General features: G+C 57.8%; 5 protein-coding genes across 5 annotated transcripts; 2 read left to right on the plus strand and 3 right to left on the minus strand.

The window, feature by feature from the left end:
* Nucleotides 1-1,902: 1,902 nt before the first annotated feature.
* On the plus strand, nt 1,903-4,698 carry SLS55_005970 (uncharacterized protein; the record flags this gene model as incomplete). Its single annotated transcript, XM_066777411.1, has 1 exon — nt 1,903-4,698. The coding sequence occupies one exon, from the start codon at nt 1,903-1,905 to the stop codon at nt 4,696-4,698; it is 2,796 nt and encodes a 931-aa protein (XP_066631506.1).
* Nucleotides 4,699-5,972: 1,274 nt separating this feature from the next.
* On the plus strand, nt 5,973-9,726 carry SLS55_005971 (uncharacterized protein; the record flags this gene model as incomplete). Its single annotated transcript, XM_066777412.1, has 3 exons — nt 5,973-8,917; nt 9,215-9,283; nt 9,408-9,726. The coding sequence occupies 3 exons, from the start codon at nt 5,973-5,975 to the stop codon at nt 9,724-9,726; spliced, it is 3,333 nt and encodes a 1,110-aa protein (XP_066631507.1).
* A 2,786-nt stretch (nt 9,727-12,512) lies between these two features.
* SLS55_005972 (uncharacterized protein) lies at nt 12,513-14,555 on the minus strand (the record flags this gene model as incomplete). The annotated part of the gene is made up of 1 exon (XM_066777413.1): nt 12,513-14,555. The coding sequence occupies one exon, from the start codon at nt 14,553-14,555 to the stop codon at nt 12,513-12,515; it is 2,043 nt and encodes a 680-aa protein (XP_066631508.1).
* A 435-nt stretch (nt 14,556-14,990) lies between these two features.
* Nucleotides 14,991-16,253, minus strand: SLS55_005973 (uncharacterized protein; the record flags this gene model as incomplete). The annotated part of the gene is made up of 1 exon (XM_066777414.1): nt 14,991-16,253. The coding sequence occupies one exon, from the start codon at nt 16,251-16,253 to the stop codon at nt 14,991-14,993; it is 1,263 nt and encodes a 420-aa protein (XP_066631509.1).
* Nucleotides 16,254-16,649: 396 nt separating this feature from the next.
* Nucleotides 16,650-19,220, minus strand: SLS55_005974 (uncharacterized protein; the record flags this gene model as incomplete). Its single annotated transcript, XM_066777415.1, has 1 exon — nt 16,650-19,220. The coding sequence occupies one exon, from the start codon at nt 19,218-19,220 to the stop codon at nt 16,650-16,652; it is 2,571 nt and encodes an 856-aa protein (XP_066631510.1).
* Nucleotides 19,221-19,720: the final 500 nt, after the last annotated feature.

Genomic DNA, 19,720 nt, shown 5'->3' on the forward strand with positions numbered 1-19,720 from the left:
AGCGGTAGCAGCAGCAGGAGCAAGATTCAGCGAACACCACCGCTCAGCGATTTCGATCAGCACAGAGTTCTCTTCCTCGCGCTCCAGCGCAAGGCCGGAGCTACAACGAAAAGATGAGGTCGCGTCGCCCAGAGGCAGTGCAATACTGGGGACACTGTGCCTCTGAAGATGGGCAGAGCCCAGCGCCTCAGAGACGGTTTCCAAAAACAAGATTAATCTTAGAATCCCCGTAGGGAAGCTTCCAGAGATTAATCTGGAAAGAACGGCTACTGCACTTAATCTAAGCCAAAAAGGCAAAGAGAGCTGAAGAAGAAAGGGAGGTCTAAGGAGCGGAGGGGTTTTCATACCCGGCAGGTCGGACCCACAGACGATCCGGCACCGGGCTGGACCCTGAGAAAGGATTTCTCGTGACTTGGCCAGTGTGACGCTGTGGTGACGTCTTGGGAAGGCGCGCAGTAGGGATGGTGACATTCTGGGAAGGCGTGGAGGGGTTGCGCTCTTTTGAGAACCGGGTGGAAGGCCAAGTGGCCGTCACGCCTGACCATGGGCATTGAGTGGATAGATGTCGCATCGCTACGCAGACAGGGCGCTATCCTAAGGAGACGTATGATCCTTCTTCGCATCAAGAAATCACAGCGAAAACGGGGGGTTCTTCTTGCGGGTTTCAAGATCTTCCGCCATGATTCCAGGCGGAGAATTGCGGTGGTCGGAAAAAGCTGACTGGACACGAAAGTCTCGCAATCAAACCGAACGCGAAACGCGTGGAATTGCAAGCTGACAACTCACGGGCGGCGTTTCCAGCGAGTGGAAATAAGGTTGCGTGTGGCGTGCGGGGCGGGCGCCGATCGAATTTCCCCTGGGGGAAAAGCTCGCGCACTTCGCTGTGGGACGTCGCACATCATCCCTGCCGGGCGCGCCACAGAACGAGCGCTGACATCGCCAAGACAGAACAATGACGTGCACAGAACCATGGGTGGAAACATAGGTGGATCACACAGCCTCGATTATTATTTTTCTACTTCAGCGTGATCTTTTCAACAACAGTTGAAAATACAAACGAGCATCTGTGAAAGGCCTGCGTCGTCCAAGATACCCGACCTCTCAGTCTATCACTATGCTTCAGAATGCCTCGAAAATGCGACGAGAGTCCGCAGAAGAGCCAAGACCTCAGCGCTCAGGAAGACCCCGGGGAATCTGCTTGGTGTGTGAAATTTGTATTACTAGTGCAACAAATGGCGCATCGCCAGGATTATTAGCTGAACACTGGAGGATACCATATCAGACTTCGTACTACTATCCTGAATACTATTTGTGTTGAAAATCAAGCCGAACGCAGGCAAACTTCCAGTGCATTGTAGGCAAATAAGCCAGCAATCAGCATCTAAGTCTATAAACGACCGGTAGATAGCACGAATACAATCACTATGCGATCATTTCAACTGTTTCTTTATACCGTTTCAAGGTCTATATACCATTCCGAGGCCTTCTACACTCATTTTCGGTGCTGTAGAAGGGATATTGATCAGCTTTCTATCAATATTGATTCACCATATGGCCCTGGTGAACGAACGATGGAAAAGAGAGAGTGACTGGCCATGTTGGAAGAGGCCATCCCGTAACACGAGTGCCGCCCCAACTCGAAAGCGTCGTCTCTGAACATTGCAATTGTAGGCGCTGTAGTTGTGTTACCCCACGTAGTCAGTGAACAACACCATCACTCCCACTGCGATGGATAGTCTCTGAACATCACTTTCTCGATGGTAAATAAAACGTGGTCCACTGTCCATCTTTCTCCTACGCCACGCACGAAGTTTGACTTTCACGGACCGCAGGCTTTCACCCTTACCCAGGACTGCAGAGCAGCCGTTCCAACGAAACCCACTTCAAGCATTCGTTTCCACCATGCCTGATAGTCAAGGTTCCTCGTCTTCAGGCCCGGGCGGCTTCTTTGAGCCTGTCCCGGGCGATGAGTATCGTCTACGCTTAGTTCGTCCGAGTACCCCGACTGACGATATGCCCCCTGATCCCGAGAGGTACTTCCGCCGTCCGCGCCGTGGCTCCAACGGGGACCCCGACCGCGAGTGGACCCCTCCCAACCCTTACGATCAGTATATCACCGAGGAGAACGTAGCCCGTCTTAGGGCATTCCAGGGCATGACACCGGATCAGCAGCGGCGTGTCATCCATCTCCACCTTCAGAGGCAGCACACCCCGGCCGAGGCCATCGACGCCGTTGTCACCGAGACCCGCCTCAACCTCCTGAGCCTTCCCATCCCGATGCGTGAGCAGCACACCGCCAATCTCCGCTTGGAACTGGCGCAGACCCACGATACGATATACCGCCAGTGGCACGTCTTGGAGTGTGTTCTCGCCAACCTTCCAGCACAGTACCACGAGGCGCGCCACAGGGTGGGTCTGGTGGTTGTGGCCGAACCGCTCAGCCCCAAGAACATGATGGATGCTCGCCGCCTTGCCGGCGATACCATTAGACTGGGCGTGGTCAACAGGCTCTTGGACGAGATGGTCCGCAATGCCTTCATTCACCGCCGCCAGGAAGACGAACTCCGGAGTTTGCGGCTGTATGACCGCCACCAGGGGCCGCGCGACCCGCCGGCTCTGGCTGAGGATGACCTTCCTCTCATGGCTCTGCAGAAGGTGATGGCGAAGGAAACCCTTGCCGACGAGCTGACCGATAGGATTGAGTTCAATCTGAAGACTCTCAAGTCGGTCATCCAGACTTTTGCCATGCTGGTCTTTGTCAGGAACAGCGAAAACGCCGCGGTGCGAGCCATTTACTACGAGCGTCAGCTGGATGAGACCCAGAACTGGGATCTCCCCGCTATCCTCTCAGGGCTCGTGGAGCTTGTAGGGGGAGTCAAGAACCTGGAGGCGGTTGATGTAAGTAACCCGCTCCAGATCATGTGCATGGCCCTCTACGGCACTTGCCTGGGTATCGAGGAGCGCATCGAGTTCACACAGCTTGAGCAGATGCTCCATATCCACGAGATCCCCAGCGAGCTGATCGAAGAGGCCCTGGACACCATGTTCGACGCCGTCAACAGCGTCTACATGACCAACCAGACCTACAGCGGCAAGATCTACTGGGCGCTCCGCGACGACCTCCAGTCGCTGCGCTTCAGCCACCCCCAGGTCTTCGATCTCATCGTGGGTCTGTCCGCCAGCACCGCCAGCACCGGCAGCACCGACGCATTCCGCCGCGTCCTCACGACGCAAAACTGGTCGATGCTGCCCGCAGGCACGAGCGCCATGGCGCTCTCCTACCTAATGACCTGCGAAGCCAGCGACCCTTTGCGCAGCCTACAAGGCGACCTAACAGCCCTGCGCATCTGCCTCACCCACCAACGCACGCAGTTCACGCACCTCTCCGCCCTCCCCACCGCCCTCCGCAGCACCGCCTGCTTCACCGCCAACCTCGGCGCCCACCGCTCTGCGCTGCTCACCGCCCGCGCCAACGCATCCGCCTCCCTCCCGCACCTCCTCCGGCACCTGGAAGATTCCATCGACCTCTGCCCGCACGCCCTCGCCCGGACCGAAATGCTCTCCCTCTTCGCCTCCTCCCATTCGACCGGCGTACCCCCCGATCTCACGCGAATCCACAACCTCGCCGCTCTCGCCAATGCCCCCGGCATCGCCGCCAGCGCCGCCGCGTGCCTCAGGACCGACCACTTGCTGGCATCCTGCGCCGCGCGCGTCGCGCACCTCGAGCGTCGCGACCACGCGGAACGCATCGCGCGCTACCCGCCCCGCGCCGTCGCCGAGGCCCTGGCGGACCGACGTGACGACGAGGAGGGGATATGGGATACCTTCAGGCCCATGGGCTTGCCGCAGACGGCGCCGGTGGACAGGGTTCTCGGGAGCTGGTGCTTCGGCGACGCGCTGCGGGCGGTCGACAGCGCCGACGGCGAACTGTTGAACGATGCGGCGTATGCGCTGTGCATGGCGGCGTTGCGCGGGCCGACGGGGGACGCGGTGGCACGGCTGGTTGGGGATGAGGGGAACTGCGCCTGGGCCGCGGCCGATGCGTTGCTCGTGGCGCGGGTGGTGCTCAGGGCGTGGTATCTGGCCGAGGAGATGGCGCCGCGGACGGCGGCCGATCGTGGGCGTTTGCTGGCGAGGCATTGTTGGCAGGTGGGCTTGTATAACGCCTGGGTTGTCTGGTATGAGGATATGGGCGACTTGCTGGAGCCGGCGCTGCCGTGGTTCCGCGTGCAGGGCAGGGCGTTGGTTGCGCTGCCCCGCGATGAGGACGACGATGATGAGGAGGAGGAGGTGGATGCGGTCAGTGTTATGGAGGCCCTGGGCGATCCGGGTAGGCGCTGGAAGGTCATCCCGGCTATGGTTGAGGCGGGCTTCTCGGACGTCTTTGACGAGCCGGACGGCGCGGTGTGGAGGATGGATGAGGTCGTGGCCATGCTGAACCGCTTGGATCGCTTGCGGAAGGCTACGGAGAAGTTCTTGCTGTGCCCGGATTGGTTGGACCCGAACGTGTTGCCAGAGGACCTCTGTGGGGTCGGCGATGGCGCTCCAGATTCGACTGTCGAGGCCTATGACGAGCTTCATGAGTTGGTCGAGTTCCGCGGCTGTGTGCTGGATGGCGGCGTATTGGATGTTCGCGACGATGGTACCATCTATGATGATGGCTCTTCCGATGAGGACATGATGGATGCCGAGGAGTAAAGTTTTATGCACACACGGTTTGCGAGTTTGGTTTCGCTTTCCTTTTCCAGATTGACAAATTGATAGAACGCATGGCCAAATGGCGGCCTGACAGGACTTTAGGGATTGCTTTTAGAGGAAACGATACCCTGAATACCAGAAAATACAATAAAAATGTCTTTTAGACACCAAACTTATTTCTTCCATTGCGTGATGAGACCATGTTCTCAGTGTTAAAGCCGGTCAAAAGTAAATTCCAGATATAAAAACGGTTCGCAGTTGCGTCATGCTACCACACATAAACTTTTGACCAAGCAGTCCAAAAACATATGACCAGCCGTGTGATTTTTGACCGGCTTGATTAAAGATCAAACGTGCTAACGAGAATACACATGGCTTGCCTCTACCATGTTTGCAGCAACACCAGTGCTGTATATATGTCCCGTCCCCGTTATCCAGTCAGTAAATATTTTCAAACCCGTAGTTCCACGGCACAGCATCGTGATGTTATATATACTCCTTAGGTTCGGTCTAGCTGCATCCTTCCATCCTCCATCCAAACTTTATAATCGTATAGCGAAAGTGCTACGGTCTCAGAGCAGAGCTACCAGGTTCTTGACATCTTTGCCGCAGCAGGAGTAGGTTCCCCAAGTTCCATCTCCCAGTCCACGTCTTTCTTGCTTTTTTCTCTTCTCTAAACGTAAAGGGGTCCACATGTGGGATGGAATCAGACCTCTCGTGTGTCAGTCTTTGGTTTTTGGGTGCCGGTCAACTACATGAACAGCACGGTGACAAGGCAGTGGATGCAGAGCGCGCGTTGGCTGGAGGGGTCCCAGGGTCTTAAGCGAGGATGCCCGTACTGACGGCGTACTTAGCCCGCATCCACCGGCCCATCTCCTTCCTCTCCATACACTCAACCGCTGCGATCAACCCTCGTCGTCTCCAAGTCGCATCACCTCGCCCACGCAAACCCTGTCACCACACCAAACCCTCACTACGTACGCAGTATACCCTGTAAGCCTCAAAGATAGCCGCGAACAAGGGCGAGCCAATCACTGACAATTCGCAGTCACCGGCTCATCCTGCTCTCTTCACGACACTCAACCCTTGATCTCCACCCGCGACCTTTTCAACGCGCGACGTGTCGGCTGGACTGGCAACCTCCTGCATACCCAAAGCGCACCGACATACCCACAACTCCCACACATACACTCTCAACTTCCACCGTAAGTACCACAACCGCCACCAACATAACTTGAACCATTAGCTGACGGTTCTCAGTTCGGGAAACCACCATGCCGCGTGGTCGCTCCATATCATTCGGGAGCGTTTTCAGCTCGACCGGGTCAGAGCTGGATTCGACAGAGTACACCAATGAGCTCACGTATGTCAACCCTCACGCATCCGATGAAGAGCAGGGGCTGACATCAAGGCGCAATAGGCACCAACAAGCCACCAACCTTCCCCACCGCACTATCACCAGCGATGATCTTCTAGTTCTAGAAAGCGACGAAGAAGACGCCGAGCAACGTGACGACAGCCTCAATCCAGACTCGCGCGACCTCAACAGCGAGCAGGAGTCTGACAGCGGCTCCGAGGCAGGGTGGCAGCCGCCAGATCCTCGAGATGAGACGTACACAGAGGAAGGAGCACAGCGGCTACTTACTTTCCAGCGTCTTCCTGGAGAGGCTCAAGTTCGTGTCATCTACCTCCACCAGGTAGAAGGAGTGCCAATCCCACAGGCAATCGATGAGGTTGCCACCGAACAGCGTCTGCAACTTCAGGAGAGCCCAATTCAAGCACGGCAGACGCACACGGTGGCTCTGCGCCTAATGCTCGAACAGGTCAATGAGAACCTGTTCAACCAGTGGCTGCTCCTCAACGTCCTGATTCAGTCGCTTCCACCCCAGCAGCAAGAGACAGGCCGCCGAGTCCTTCGCTTGGTGTCCGATAACCCGAGGGACTTCAAGAAGGTGTACCAGGCCGCCCGTGCAGCTGCCGACCTGAACAACCCCTATATCAACCGCGTCCTGCGTGACATCCAGGACAATGCCACATCATACAACCGCAACAATGAGGATTTGCAAGGCCTGAACCGGTATGACAGGCATCACGCACCGCTTGACCCCGAGCCTGTCGATGGCCCGCCGGATGAGATGGACACGGCAGATGACCTGATAAACAATGAAAGGAAGCTGTTCAGCAGCACCAGTGCCATGAGGCTTTCACTAAAGGAGTACCAGAAAGTTCACAACGAGTTCATGGAGGGCATGTTCATGTCATTAACCAACTACAGCGATGACCCAACCATCAGAGGGTCACTCCAGTTCGTAAGCGACTGGTACGAAGCGGAATTGTCGGATGAAGAGGTTGTTCAAAAGATACTCGACTGCGGCGTCCGATCGCCTACTTGGGACGATCCTGAGACATGCCACCCGCCATCAATGCTACTCGGTGCATTTTTCAAGTGCACCTTGGGCACCCACGGTCGGCCTGGTTTCTCGCTGCTCTATAAAATTGCCGACTGGGAGAACTGGCAGATCGGATCGCCCGGTGAATTGGCCTGCCAGGCAATGGAGAAAGTCATCGACATGGAAAAGAACCTGGTAAGATACTTCAGCGCGAGTAGGTTACTGCTTGTGCACGAGATTAAGGACCTGGGACCTAGCGGCGCCCGCTCAGAGCGGGCTCGGTTGTTGCGTGAGCTGGAGAATGGCCACGATAGCCAGCAGTTCAATAACCTTCGTCGGGAAATGCTCTCGGACATGCGCACCTGGCCTTTAGCCGTTCAGGACCGAGCCTTTGTGGTTGGAATGGTGTGGGAGGCCAAGGAGAGCCTCGCAAAGCTGCAGCGTGCCACCAGCTGCCTGTCTCAAGGTCTGGAGAACCTCGGTGGCTTTCTGTCAAAGCCGGTAGATAGGATGAGGCCGGTTTTCCACATCTACAACAGAGCGATGCGGCGAAACCACCTGGTCGGAGACCTGTCAGTGTTCAGCAAATACCACCACCAGGCGGTGCGGGAGTTCAGGGCGCTGGTGGACCAGTCTTGCCGCCACCCTCGTGCAAAGACTCTGATCCTGGCAGGCATCCCCGCCTCCGGATATGGCGCCGACCTGGAGCGTGCTCGTGACGTTGCCACCGCTGCCAACGTCCAGAAGCCCATCCTCGACAGCGCCGACATGCTCCTGGCCCAGCAGCGCCGCATCGTCGACGTCTCGATGCGCATCAGGATACACGAGCGAACCCACCTGAAATACCTCCGCAATCTCCACATCGTCGACATCACCACCATCCTCACATTCTCCGCCACACGCAGAAGCCAGCTAGTCTCCATCTCCGACCTCGAGGGCCGCCTTCCCGCACACAACCTCGAGCACCACTACGGCGCCCCGGACTTCGGCAGCGTGCTCGCCCCGCTCCTCTCCCCAACCGCATCAGCCCACCAAAACGACGCCGACTACGAAATCCTCGCGGCGCTCTCAGACGCAGCACTGCAGAAGCCATTGGAAGACACCCTCGCCCTCCTCCACCTGCACAGCGAGGCCGACAGCGCCGGCACCGTCATCAGCTCCAGCGACGCGCGGCTGCTGGCGAACCTCCACGTGCGCTTCTTATACCTAACGCACGCGGAGCTGGCGCCGCGCGACCGCCTCTCCGCCGCCCGCCTCCTCTCGCGGCACTGCTGGCACTTTGGCCTGCACGCCGCCTGGATGGCCTGGAGCGCATCCGCGCGGCGGCTGCTCGGGGCGTTGCTGGACTCGCTGCCGCAGCCCTACGGCAGTGAAGTGCGGTCCCTCGTCGATGCGATCGAGCAGCCCGACAGGGACTATGTCGAGATCGAGAAGGAGCTGGCGAGCGAGAACAGCGGCTACGTGGAGCTGGCGATGAAGGAAGGATTTTTCGAGCTCGCTGAGAGGCTGCGCGTTCTGCGCGCTGCGACCGGTCACTACCTCAGCCGCGAGGATCGCGTCGATCCGGCTGTGCTGCCGCCGTGGGAGGGCTTGGCTGTGTGCGATGTCAAGCCGCGCGGCGAGGATCGCGAGCAGGAGGCGGTCGAGTGGCTGCATGGGATGGTCTCGTTTGACCGCAGCGTGCTTGATGGTGGCAAGGCGGTGTTGAAGTCTGAGAACTGGAAGGAGCACCATAACGACTTGTTGAGGCACTTGGGCTTGGGCCATCTGGTCTTGCCGCTCGTGGATGGTGATGCTGGTTTCGCCGAGTTCGCGCCTGTTGTATACAGGTACTGATCGGATCGGCGGGAGGTTGCTTGGGGTTCTGTGCCGGCCTGGACACCCGTGGCTGTCTTGACGGATGGCTCTGTGACTTTCAAGTATCTCGTTGCTGCTGATGACAGAAACCTTCCTGCAGTTGGCAAATCACAAGGGAAGTGTTCGTATCGCAAGAAGGGCGAGCGCTACTACAAGCTCGAGCTCTAGCAGTGCGCTCTAAACTCTCTTCCTCTTTGTTTAAATCTTACTATAATTCTTTATCACTTTTATAAATAATCATTTTGTATATGCCCGTAGCTCCAGCCTAGCGGTGTCCGCACGGACGGCAAGAACAAGGGCAAGAAGGCCAAGGGCGGCAAGAAGCAGCCCGGCAACAAGTACCGTTAAGCGGTCAGCGGTTTCACCTCAACACCAAGTTTCCTGGCTCTCGGTCCCAGTTCTGGTGTGGTCTGGCTACACGGTTTCTTATGATAATGACGTTCTGTCGCCGCCTCGACGCAGCCCGCTACCTCTCACGGCACAGAAGCGCAACAGACACAGGCCGGCCGCCAACCAGGAAGACGACACTGCATCCAACGAGGATGAAGAAATGGCCGAAGACAACACTTCTGACTCACCCGAGCAGGAGTTTGACCACGGCGCGGAGTCAGTATGGCAGGCACCAGATGCCGAGAATGTGATGGCCACCGAGGAAGGCGCCGCCCGTCTGCGCAGGTTCCAGGAACTCCCTGGCGAAGCCCAGATCCGGGTGCTCTACCTTCATCAAGTCGAAGCCGTGCCAATTCCACAGGCGATAGATGAACCCAACCGCCACCACTGACAGCGACCGCAACGTCAACGCCTTCGCTATCATCGGCTTGCTCTGGGCGCAGCAGCAGCGCATGGGCGGCGTCGCGGCGCGGATCCGTTTCCACGAAAAGACGCACCTCGACCACCTGTTCAAACTCCTCATACACAACATCGAGTCCATCCTCCACACCACCGCGACCGGCCGCGACCAAGCCAGCGACCGCACCGCCCTCAACGGCACGCCCGCCTTCGGCCCCATCCTCCGCACCCTCTGGCCCACCACCACGCCCTCCGACGACGACGCCGACGCCACCGCCTTCTTCGCCGCCATCCCCCTACTCTTAACCGCCGCCACCCAGCAGCCTCTCGAAGCCATCCTCGGCCTGATCGCGGCGCACAACGCAGGCGTAGGACGAGCAGGCGGCTGGCGAATCGGCGGAGGAGACCGTTGGCCTCACCGGCCCTGACAAGGCTTTCCCCGGCCTTCTTACCATCGCCGAAGCCTAGCGCGCCAATACCTCGGCCAAGGATTACGACGTGTCGGAACAGATGCTGCGCGTGCTTAACGGTCGGTTTGGCACCATGTACGGCCGCGTCACGGATAAAGCCACGAAGATCCCCGGCACGGCGGCCTCCTCGCCAAAATATACGAGGAATCGGTCAGGAACTCGACCCACCCGGCACACCTCCTGAAGCCCGAGCTATACCTCTCCAGGCCGGGGGAGACCTAGGCGGAAACCCAGGAGAGTCACCGGGCCGCGGGTTCTTTCGGGCCGCGATGCAAGCACGGAGACCATCACCGGCACGGCGGCCGCGTTCAACGCCCTGGCGCCGATTTCCAACATGCAGGCCGAGGCCAGCCTGAACGGCACGCGCCCTGGTGACGCCGCCGGCGCCGACGCCGACGCAGAGGCCGCCGAGGATGCGGCCGCGGCGCACGCCGTGGCCTTCTTCGAGCGCCAGAAGGGCCTAATCAACGTCAACGAGGTGGAGCGGACGCTGAACTACGTGGACGCTTGCAGGGCCCTAAGGACTACAACAAGGTGGAGAGGCTGCTGGCGGGGCAAGAGCATGGGCTGCTGGAGAGCACGGCGTCGAGCTCATCGACAGGCTGCACCTGCTAAGAGATGCTACGATTATGTATCTCGGGCGCTCGGATTGCGTCGATCTGGATGTGCTGCCGGCGGACTTCGTCGTTAGGGAGATGGAGCAGGCGTGTGACAGGTTTAGCAAGGAGGCGCTGGCGATGGAGGCGCTGCATGAGATCGTCCCGTTCGATAAGAGCGTTCTGGATGGAGGCAGGGCGACTGGAAGGTTCGCCATAATGAAAGGATGCGTGCGCGGGGGCTGGCGGAGATGCCACTGGAGGAGGATGACGAGTGTGGGGAGGGGGTCTTCGCGCCTGTTGTCTAGAGGTACTGATTGCTGGAGTCAGCTTGAGCATCGGTGTGCTGCTATAGGCGCGGGCGGGCTGTAGCTACATTGAATTTCCATCAATGATCTCATGCATGTGTGTTCTCCTCAGCGGTGCTAGTACTCGTTCTGTGGCGCCAAGATGGGCTAACGTGCGAAGTTCGATAGCGATGTAAGTGCGCGGCATCATCAAGGACATCTTCGGCGTTGTGACTGAGGACCACCGGCGCGAGTGGACCCACTTGAGCTATCTCAGCCATCTCCACAATCAAGACACCGAGTGCGTCCTCGTCCACACATTCAACAAACGAGAGCAAACGGACAACACCGACGCCACAGCCTCCACCAGAGTCTCCGAAGTGGTCCACCACCTCCATGGCCGCCCCCGACCGCGGTCCCGCGCCGCCCTTGACCAACCCGCCGCCGCCGCCGTCGATCAAGCCAACCGGCTAATACGACGTCATCCCCCCTCCTGTTCGCCGCGGAAAACCCAGCAGCCACTAAAAGAAGTCATCCACGTCCTCCATGCACACATGCTGGCCGACGGCGCAGGTGCAGCCATGCAATCCGAGGACGCGAAACGCCTGGCTGACCTGGTCGTCCACTTCCCACGCTGAGGCGCTCTTGGCCGCTGTAAATGCAGCTCGTTCCATGGGGCGCCGCTGTTAGTACTCCGGCCGCGCGCCACGCGTCGGTGGGCTGGTGGGCAGACGTGAGCGCCATTATTAAGGACATCCTCGCCGCTCTCGCTGAGGACTACCTATGCTGGCATGGTACGTCGGAGTGCTGGTAGGAGACGAGCGTGTTGTTCGTGGAGGCATTGCAGGAGTGTGACAAGGCTCGGTGATGATTGAGTATCTAATACCGAAGGATGATTGAGGCGATGTGCCGGACAGCACGAAAGATGGGTTCTTCGAGCTCATGCACAAACTCATGGTACTGCGTGTCGCCACGGGTGGCTGGCTTTGCGCTCCAGGCATGCTGGATGCGGATGTCATATTGATAGACTTAATGAGTAAGGGTTCGCAGAGCCTACCGTATGATTAGGCGTTCGAGAACTTGTGCACGTTGGTCAAGTTTAACAAGAGCGTGTGGGATGGCGGCTGGGCCGTCGTGCAGACCCAGGGCTGGGACGAGGAAATTGGGGAGAAGCTGAGGGAATGGATGATCATAGAGTTTGCAAGCCAGATAACTGTTGTTGGTGTATCGAACAGGGCTGATGGCTTGCGGGAGAGGACATATCTCAAGCAGCGGTCAACACAGACACTCAAGGGAGAAGAATGGGTTTAATGAGTTTTATTTCCTCCAAATCTATCAAATAGCCAAATCCGTACCCAAGGACCGTTCCTACCAAGTCAAGCTAGTGCTCCATCATCAAATCAATCCGAGTTTCCGTCCCAAGCATTACATGGCCCAGTACTTGATCCTCTCGCTGGAAATCTCCACGTTTCCACCCTGCAAAATGCCTTCATCCTGAGGGAAAACAACCATCCTCCGCATCTCCTCATATCCCCTGCGAACGCTGATGTCACCCTTGTCGCCCGACTGGTCCTTGAAGGCAGGCTCAAACAGCGACCCGTCGCGGGACGGCGGCAAGCCAATCAGCACGTCAGTAACATGCATCAAGTTCTCCAGCTTGATCCGGATCTTCTTGAGCTCAGCCAAGTCAGCCTGCATATCTGCATCCATATCCTCAGTCGACCGGTGCGCCCTGATGGCCTCGATCATAATGTCATGGGACTTCTTCTCCTTCCACATGTTGACCATGGCTGTCATGTCCGAGTGGATCGAGTACCAGGCCGGGATCAGCGCACACATCCAGGAGAGGGCGGTCAGGGCACAGCCGGGCTCATGCTCGAGCATACGGGCGGCGCGGAAGTAGTAAGCGCCCCAGCAGAACAAGCGGGCCAGCTGCACACTTGCGGGCTTCGTCAAGGACTTGATGACGTACGGGACGTCTTTGTCGAAGTGGCGCTCCAGCGTAACGACCTTGGACGACAGGTAGTACACGGCGAAGCAGTGATAGACCTTGCTGCGGGTTTGCCAGTGGTTGAAGTCGTCGACATCGGGCCAGCAGCTGCGCAGAACATCCCTCGCATCGGCGAGATCGTGGTTCTCGACCATCCTGCGAAACTCGCGCTTATTAGCCCACCTCAGCACCTCCACGATCCCCTCAACCTCCCCCATCTGCGCCCTAACCGTCCCAACCGACGCCCCAAACGTCCTGCCCAGCTCGTCCCCAGTCTTACCCGCCCCCGCCCCCAAATCCCTCACCTTAAACGCCACCTCCACCTCCCCACACTGCCTCCGATCATTCACAAGCGCGGTATGATGCCTCACCACCGCATTCAGATACGGCGACAACCTCTCCCCCTCGCCCCACCTGATCGCCACCGCCATCGCCGCCCTCAGCCGCTCCAACGCCGACACCTCCGCCGTGCCGCCGTCCAGCGCCTGCACCAGCGCCTGCCTGGCCCGCGCGTCCCCTACGGCGCCGACCTGCGCCTGTAGCGCCCGCAGCAACGCCATGTCGCGCTTCCCCTCTTTCCACGCGCGGTACGCCCGCATGCCGCGGATGCGCGCGCGCCACACCAGCAGCGCGGCGGGGTGCGCGCGCCACCACCCGTCCCCACCGTCGGGGCCGTCGGGCGCCGGGGCGGCGGCGACGTCCATGCGTGCGGGGGGCGGGCGGATCGCGGTTGCCAAGTCGCGCACGCTCTGCGCCAGGGCGGATAAGATCGCCAGGGCGCGCGTCGCCATAGGGTCCTCGGTCGGGTCGGCGGCGTCGGCGTCGGCGTCGGCGGTGTCGGTGGAGGCGAGGAAGGAAGAGGCGCGGGCGCACAGCGAAGCCAGCTGCTCGGCCAGCGTCGCGAACACGATCATTGCGCCGGCGTCGAGCCAGGTTGGGTAGGTGGAGAGCATGTCCAGGTGCGTTTTGATGCTGACGACGGCCATGTCGCGGGGCTGGGCGAGGTCGAACAGCGCGAGGGGGGTGAGGGCGGCGATGGTGGTTGCGGCGCGCGTGGAGGCTGGGGTGGTGGTGTTGGGGCCGCCGCCGGTGAGGGAGGCGATGAGGGCGGTGGCGATCGTGCCGGGGGAGGGGGAGGGGTGGGTGATGGTGGGCGAGGGGGGGGTGGCGGAGTCGGAGGAGGACGAGGATGATGAGGAGAACTCGCCGTCGGAGTTGGGGGCGCGGGGCGAAGGTGCCGGCGCGTAGGTGGTGCGAGGTGTCGGGCGTTGCTGGGAGAGCTGCGTCGTGGTTGGGGTGTCGCCGACGGTGCTGAGGAGGCGGGCGTGGATGTCGTCGTACCAGGCCAGGAGGTGGTGGTAGAGCTCCTCGCGCTGGCTGATGGAGAGGGTGAGGAGGTCGTTCATGGCGGTTTGGTAGGGACCGAGGTCGATGTTGGTCCTTCCAGGGGCCGGGGCCGGGTTGGTGGAGAAGGACATGATGGGTGTGGGGGTAGAGGCGGCACTGGTTGTCGTGTTGGACGCTGCCGTGTTGGACAGCGTTGGGGTGTTGCGGAATCGTCCACGACTGGCTTGTGTGCGTTTTGGTGGTGTGGAGGAAGGTAGTTGTCAGGTAGAGGAGAAGGTGAGCGGGTAGATATACAAGCGCGAATTCGTCAGTGACTGCAAACTATGTCCAACACCCGGGTAGGCGCGATTCCAGAATAACACAGTGGGTGTTAGCCTCACGGCGCACCGTACACGCAACGGTACACTATATAGAGACAATCTTTGAAGCTGGTGTTGCCCGTTCACTCCGCGAGAGACACTCGGTCTCAGCCACACAAATCAGATTTTATATAGGCACATCAAAGTTCTCATTCAGACTACGAGACGTTTCAGTACTGCCATGGCAGGTGATCCAGCCCATAACTACTACCAGTCTCCAATGCAGCCATGCTTCTCGCAGAACGCATACTCCCTCAGGTCGACAAACCGCCTCATCTTGTCGTACAACTGAGCAATCTCGTCCTTGTCTCCCGGCTCATCATCCAACCCCAGGAATGTTCGATCTGTTGAATGAGGCAGTGCGCGCAGGATCTCCGCCGCTTTGCCAATCTTCTTCATTTCCTGGATCTTCTCGAGTACATTCCATGTAAGAACAGGCGATATGTCCAGTCCTTCGCACTCACTAATCATGTAATCGAAAGGATATGGGTGGGTATTGTTTTCAAGCATAGAATCGTCCAGTATGTGGTGCATGATAGCCTCGACTATCTCGATTCTCCATTCGAAATCAGCGCTTCCCGGTTGGAAGGGATTTTCGTCTCTCAAAGTCACGAGTGTGGCGCGCACTCTGAGGCAGACACTGATCCACTTCCAGAGGATGCCAATTGTCCATCCGTAGAGTGTGCGGTCTTTCAGGTGATTGGCGGGGTTGAACGTCCTGGCGTGGTACAGAAATCGCATGATGACGTTGTACATGACCCAGACCCAATGCCGACACGGCCACGGGATGCAGGAATGATCCAGGTCGTCTTCCTCCTTGTAGTACCCGATGATGAGCTTGATGAGTGATTCGACGACTCTGAGGGCATGGTAGCGGCGCAAATGGTACTCGAACTCATCTTCTGGAATCGGAAATGAATTCGTAATGGCGACGAGGAAGAGCTGGTAGTTGCATTTGAGGATGGAAACGTCGATATCGACGCGCGACGCGGGAGGAAGCTGGCGGATGGCAACGTCAAGAGCAAGGTCCTGGTTGGTCCAGGATATCCTTTGTTCCACACAGATCTCGAGGACGGCTATGATGTGATCTTCATCAGTCCCCCTCAGAGTGATGATATTCGCGTCTCTGACATCTTTGTGGAAGTGCCAGAGATAACTCCAAGGCTTTTGGGGTCCATCGATGAACTTTACCAGATCGTCCGGGTATACCGTGGGTTGCATCCTGAAGTGTTTATAGATTTGGGCGAAATTTCCGCGACTCCATGGGAGCGCAAGTCTCCGAAGAACTTCATTTATGCCCTCTCGAAACTTTGGGAGGTCCTGATAACGTCGAGCGAGACGGTGAGCCTCCGTCTCGTACTGCACAACGGCCGAGTTCCACTTCTTGTAGCGCACAAGCAGGTGTTGCTCCGCCTGGGAAACTGATTTGTATCCAAGATGCTTGGGGTCGGGAGGCGGATCGGACTCCATGGTGTCGACAGTTGACGAGCGGTAGTGGCGGGCGATGGTGTTGAGGGTGCGGAGGAGCGGAAAGGCGAGCGCGTGTGATGACCACACGCAACGCGGGCACATGCTCACTAAGACGCTTTGGCCACCACCCGCATCTGCCGTAGAAAAAAATATTCCATGGGTAGCTGAATACAAGCTCCGGACGTACGTGTACATTTTAAATGCGTATATATACATCACGACCTTGTATTCAGCTACCCATCGCATGTAGGATTTCACTATTTCCTTGTCGTCCGCTGTGGCACTCATTGCTCTAGCCATGATGTCGGAAGAATGACGCAATAGATTAAAACAAGTTAAAGTAGCCAGTGTCAAAAAGCACTCCATGCGCGTCAACCAACAGTTTTCCCGATTCCCTCATTCTTCTTCCTGTTCCGTGTCAGGATTCTCAGCCTTCGGGAAAAACAGACTTCTAGGCATGCTGTCTTCGTCATTCTCAATACCCGCGAGATACAAGCCAATGCCCTTGCCCTTGGAACGCTTTGGATAAGGCGGTTCCCTGCGGCGCTGTTCCTGCAGCCGCAAAGTGTGCCGCCGCATATCCCCCTCCTTCTGAGTCTTCACGCCACGCGGGGACATCTCGAACTTCAGCAACTTCCTCAACGCCGCGAATCCTTCGATATGGTCCGTGAAGCGAACGTCGAGGTGAGGCAGGCTGACGTTGATCGCTTTAGGTTCTGCCTCGGAGCCCAAGAACGCCGGGTCCCAGTGGCCGTCGAGTCCCCTGATCAGCGCATCTATCTTCTCCCACTTCTTCAGTTGATGGATGAATGCGACGAGGCGACGAGGCATGTTGATACTGACCCCGTCCACTACTACTGCCTCCGCGTTCAGTAGGAATTCGTTTTCAAGCGCACACCAATCCCGAGCTTCCACGAGGCCTTTAAAAGCGTAAGACGCAGGGTCCACGTACTCCATCGCGTTGACGTATTCCCCCCAGAGATCTATCAGCCTGCGACTCATTTTCAGTGTTTCGAGCTTAAACGTCCGGGCCTTGTTTTCGTAGATCTCGTAGGTCAACCAGATCCTGCGGTCAATCTCGAGGCTCTGCAGCTCGCCGTCCAAGGCTGTCAGGTATTTGTCAAACTCGATGATGACTTGTGTGAGCCGGAGCTCCATTTTGATGTGCATCTCGTACTTTGTAATGCATCTTTTGGTCGTTGGGCTGAAGTCCATGATTTCCTCACGTGTGTCTCCCGTTGACGAGCTCATGAGGTATCTCCAACCCTTTGCAGAGCGGATTGAATCATGGCCGAGGTCTTGCGGCCCTTTCTCGAGATCCCGGAGCTCGTCCCCGATCATGCGCCACATCGACTCTCTTCCATCTTTGTGGAAGGCCCTCAGTTCCTTGAAGTGGACTCGCAAGCGGTCGGTGGTGAGCTGCCGTACGTCGCCGCGGGTATATTCGCCGAGGCATGAGTGCCTGAGCATCTCGAACCACAGAGCGAGATCCAAGGCCAAGTCTTCCATGTAAGCAAGCTCCTTCAGCGCTAGCCTCGTCGCGTCATTGTCAGGGAAGTGCTCTGGGGGCAGCCGTTCGGCAATCACGAACCAACGTTCGCCGGCAAGAATGCGGTCACCAAAGACCGGAAGGTACTCTTCCATGATTTGGGCCACCGTGTCGAGCAAAGTCTGGTTGAAGTTCCATATCTTGGTGATGTGTTGGTATTCCACAGGGCCGAAGCTCGACATCGGTGTGTCTTGGAAGATTGGATGCGTATCCCGTTTGCGAATGTCGACCAGCCAATCTCGGCGAACCGCGCTGACGAAAGAGGTTGTATAGAAATTAACACTCTGGAGAAAAGCGTTCTCTTTTCCTCGGGGGTTTCTGGGCGTTTTCCTCATGTCGGCGTTCCAGATACTGTCGTCGGCCGCGTGCACTACGTGCGAAAGCAGCTCCTCAAGCGCTGGGTAGACGGAAAAATAGGAGTCATGAAGATAAAGCAGATTCTTCATGGCAAGGAATCTGGCCTGGTCATAGTTCTGGCGCCAAACGCCTTGGTCCGGGCGAGTCGAAGTCCACTCGTGAGTGATTCCCCGGTCCAGATCCTGTCCAAGTGAGCTGACGTCCGAGAGCTCGTCCAGGTCGACGAAACGCGGCTGCACCGAAGCTCTTCTTTCTCCAATTGCCGTTCTCCTTAGCGCTACGACAGTATCCAAATTCCGGTAGAAGTCTCCCTTGACATTCTGCTCCTCGAGAGCTTCCAGAAACCCCTCATACGCCTTGTCCCGCCGTTTGTGGAGGTCTGCCCGCGTCTTCAATTCTTCAATCAACGTCGTGATTTGCTTCTCAAACGGAATCTCGAACATCTTTGCCCTTTCCAAACAGACGGAGAGATGGTGCCGGTCGGTGGTCCCGACCTGTATGTCATCCAATGTTGCATTAATCTGACGGACCCGGGCGAGCTGTTGCTTCCATCGCCATCGAACGCTCTCATTAATCATCTCTTGAACAGCCTGATTGCTTCTCCGGCGACTTTCGATCAGGTCTTCTCCCAGCTCCCTGTGTTCCTGGGCCAGAACCCGAGTCTCCTCTTTCAGTTCGTCGAAGCGGACCTGGTTTTCGAGGACCTCTTTGCGAACATCCCGTAACTCTTCACTTGCCATCCGACTTTCTTCGGAAGAACTCACTGACTCGTACGTTCTTCTGCGTTTCCCTGGGCGCCAGCTGTCGGGTGGGGGGATTCTCCGATGTCCGTTTGCCTCCTGCTCGTCGGTACTCACCGGCGACTCTATGGTTTGCTGCAGCTCCTGAGAGATCTCCTCTTCATCTCTGTTGATCTGGTCGACGCTTCCGGAGCTTCCGGAATGCTCTGATTGGACCGACTCGTCCCGCTGCGCCGTTCCATATACATCCAACGACGAGTATCCTAGGCCGGTGTAAGTGGGTGCTCCCTCCGAGGGAGAACTGCTGTGTTCTTCTTCCATGAGGACTTTGTAGCAGGTGGACAGCAGCCGAGTTTTCCTCCTTGGATATTAAGAGGACTCTGAGATGGTAAGAGTGCAGAAGAAGCAGAGAATGGCAAAGGCTTCCAGAGCCATTTAAGACACCGTCATGGAGGGAATTCGCCGGTTTCAGATGGCCAAACGACACATTTCATTGTCTCAATCGCGCGAAGGCCTTCACTACTCGTTGCATTGCTTTGTTCATTGCCAAGCGCCATCGGCTGCACGATCTCATTGTCTTTGACCGCTTACGAGCCGGGCAAGCAGCACAAAGGACGGCTGCTTTTCCACGTAGCGCTTAGCTCATAACTGCTGCAAGCCAGCGCTATCCACCAATGAAAGGCGTGTAGCTCACTGAGCAGCGTAGATGCTTGGCTCCAAATGCTGTGCAGGCGCTGTCGTGTCCCAATTGAGTGATCAATCTCGGTGCATTGTGAGCACGCCCTCATGAGTCTCGCCATTGCACGCAGCTTGAAACAGTA

The sequence above is a fragment of the Diplodia seriata genome (genome assembly GCF_021436955.1).
Source record: "Diplodia seriata strain FDS-637 chromosome Unknown scaffold_6, whole genome shotgun sequence".
Classification (NCBI taxonomy): Eukaryota; Fungi; Ascomycota; class Dothideomycetes; order Botryosphaeriales; family Botryosphaeriaceae; genus Diplodia; species Diplodia seriata.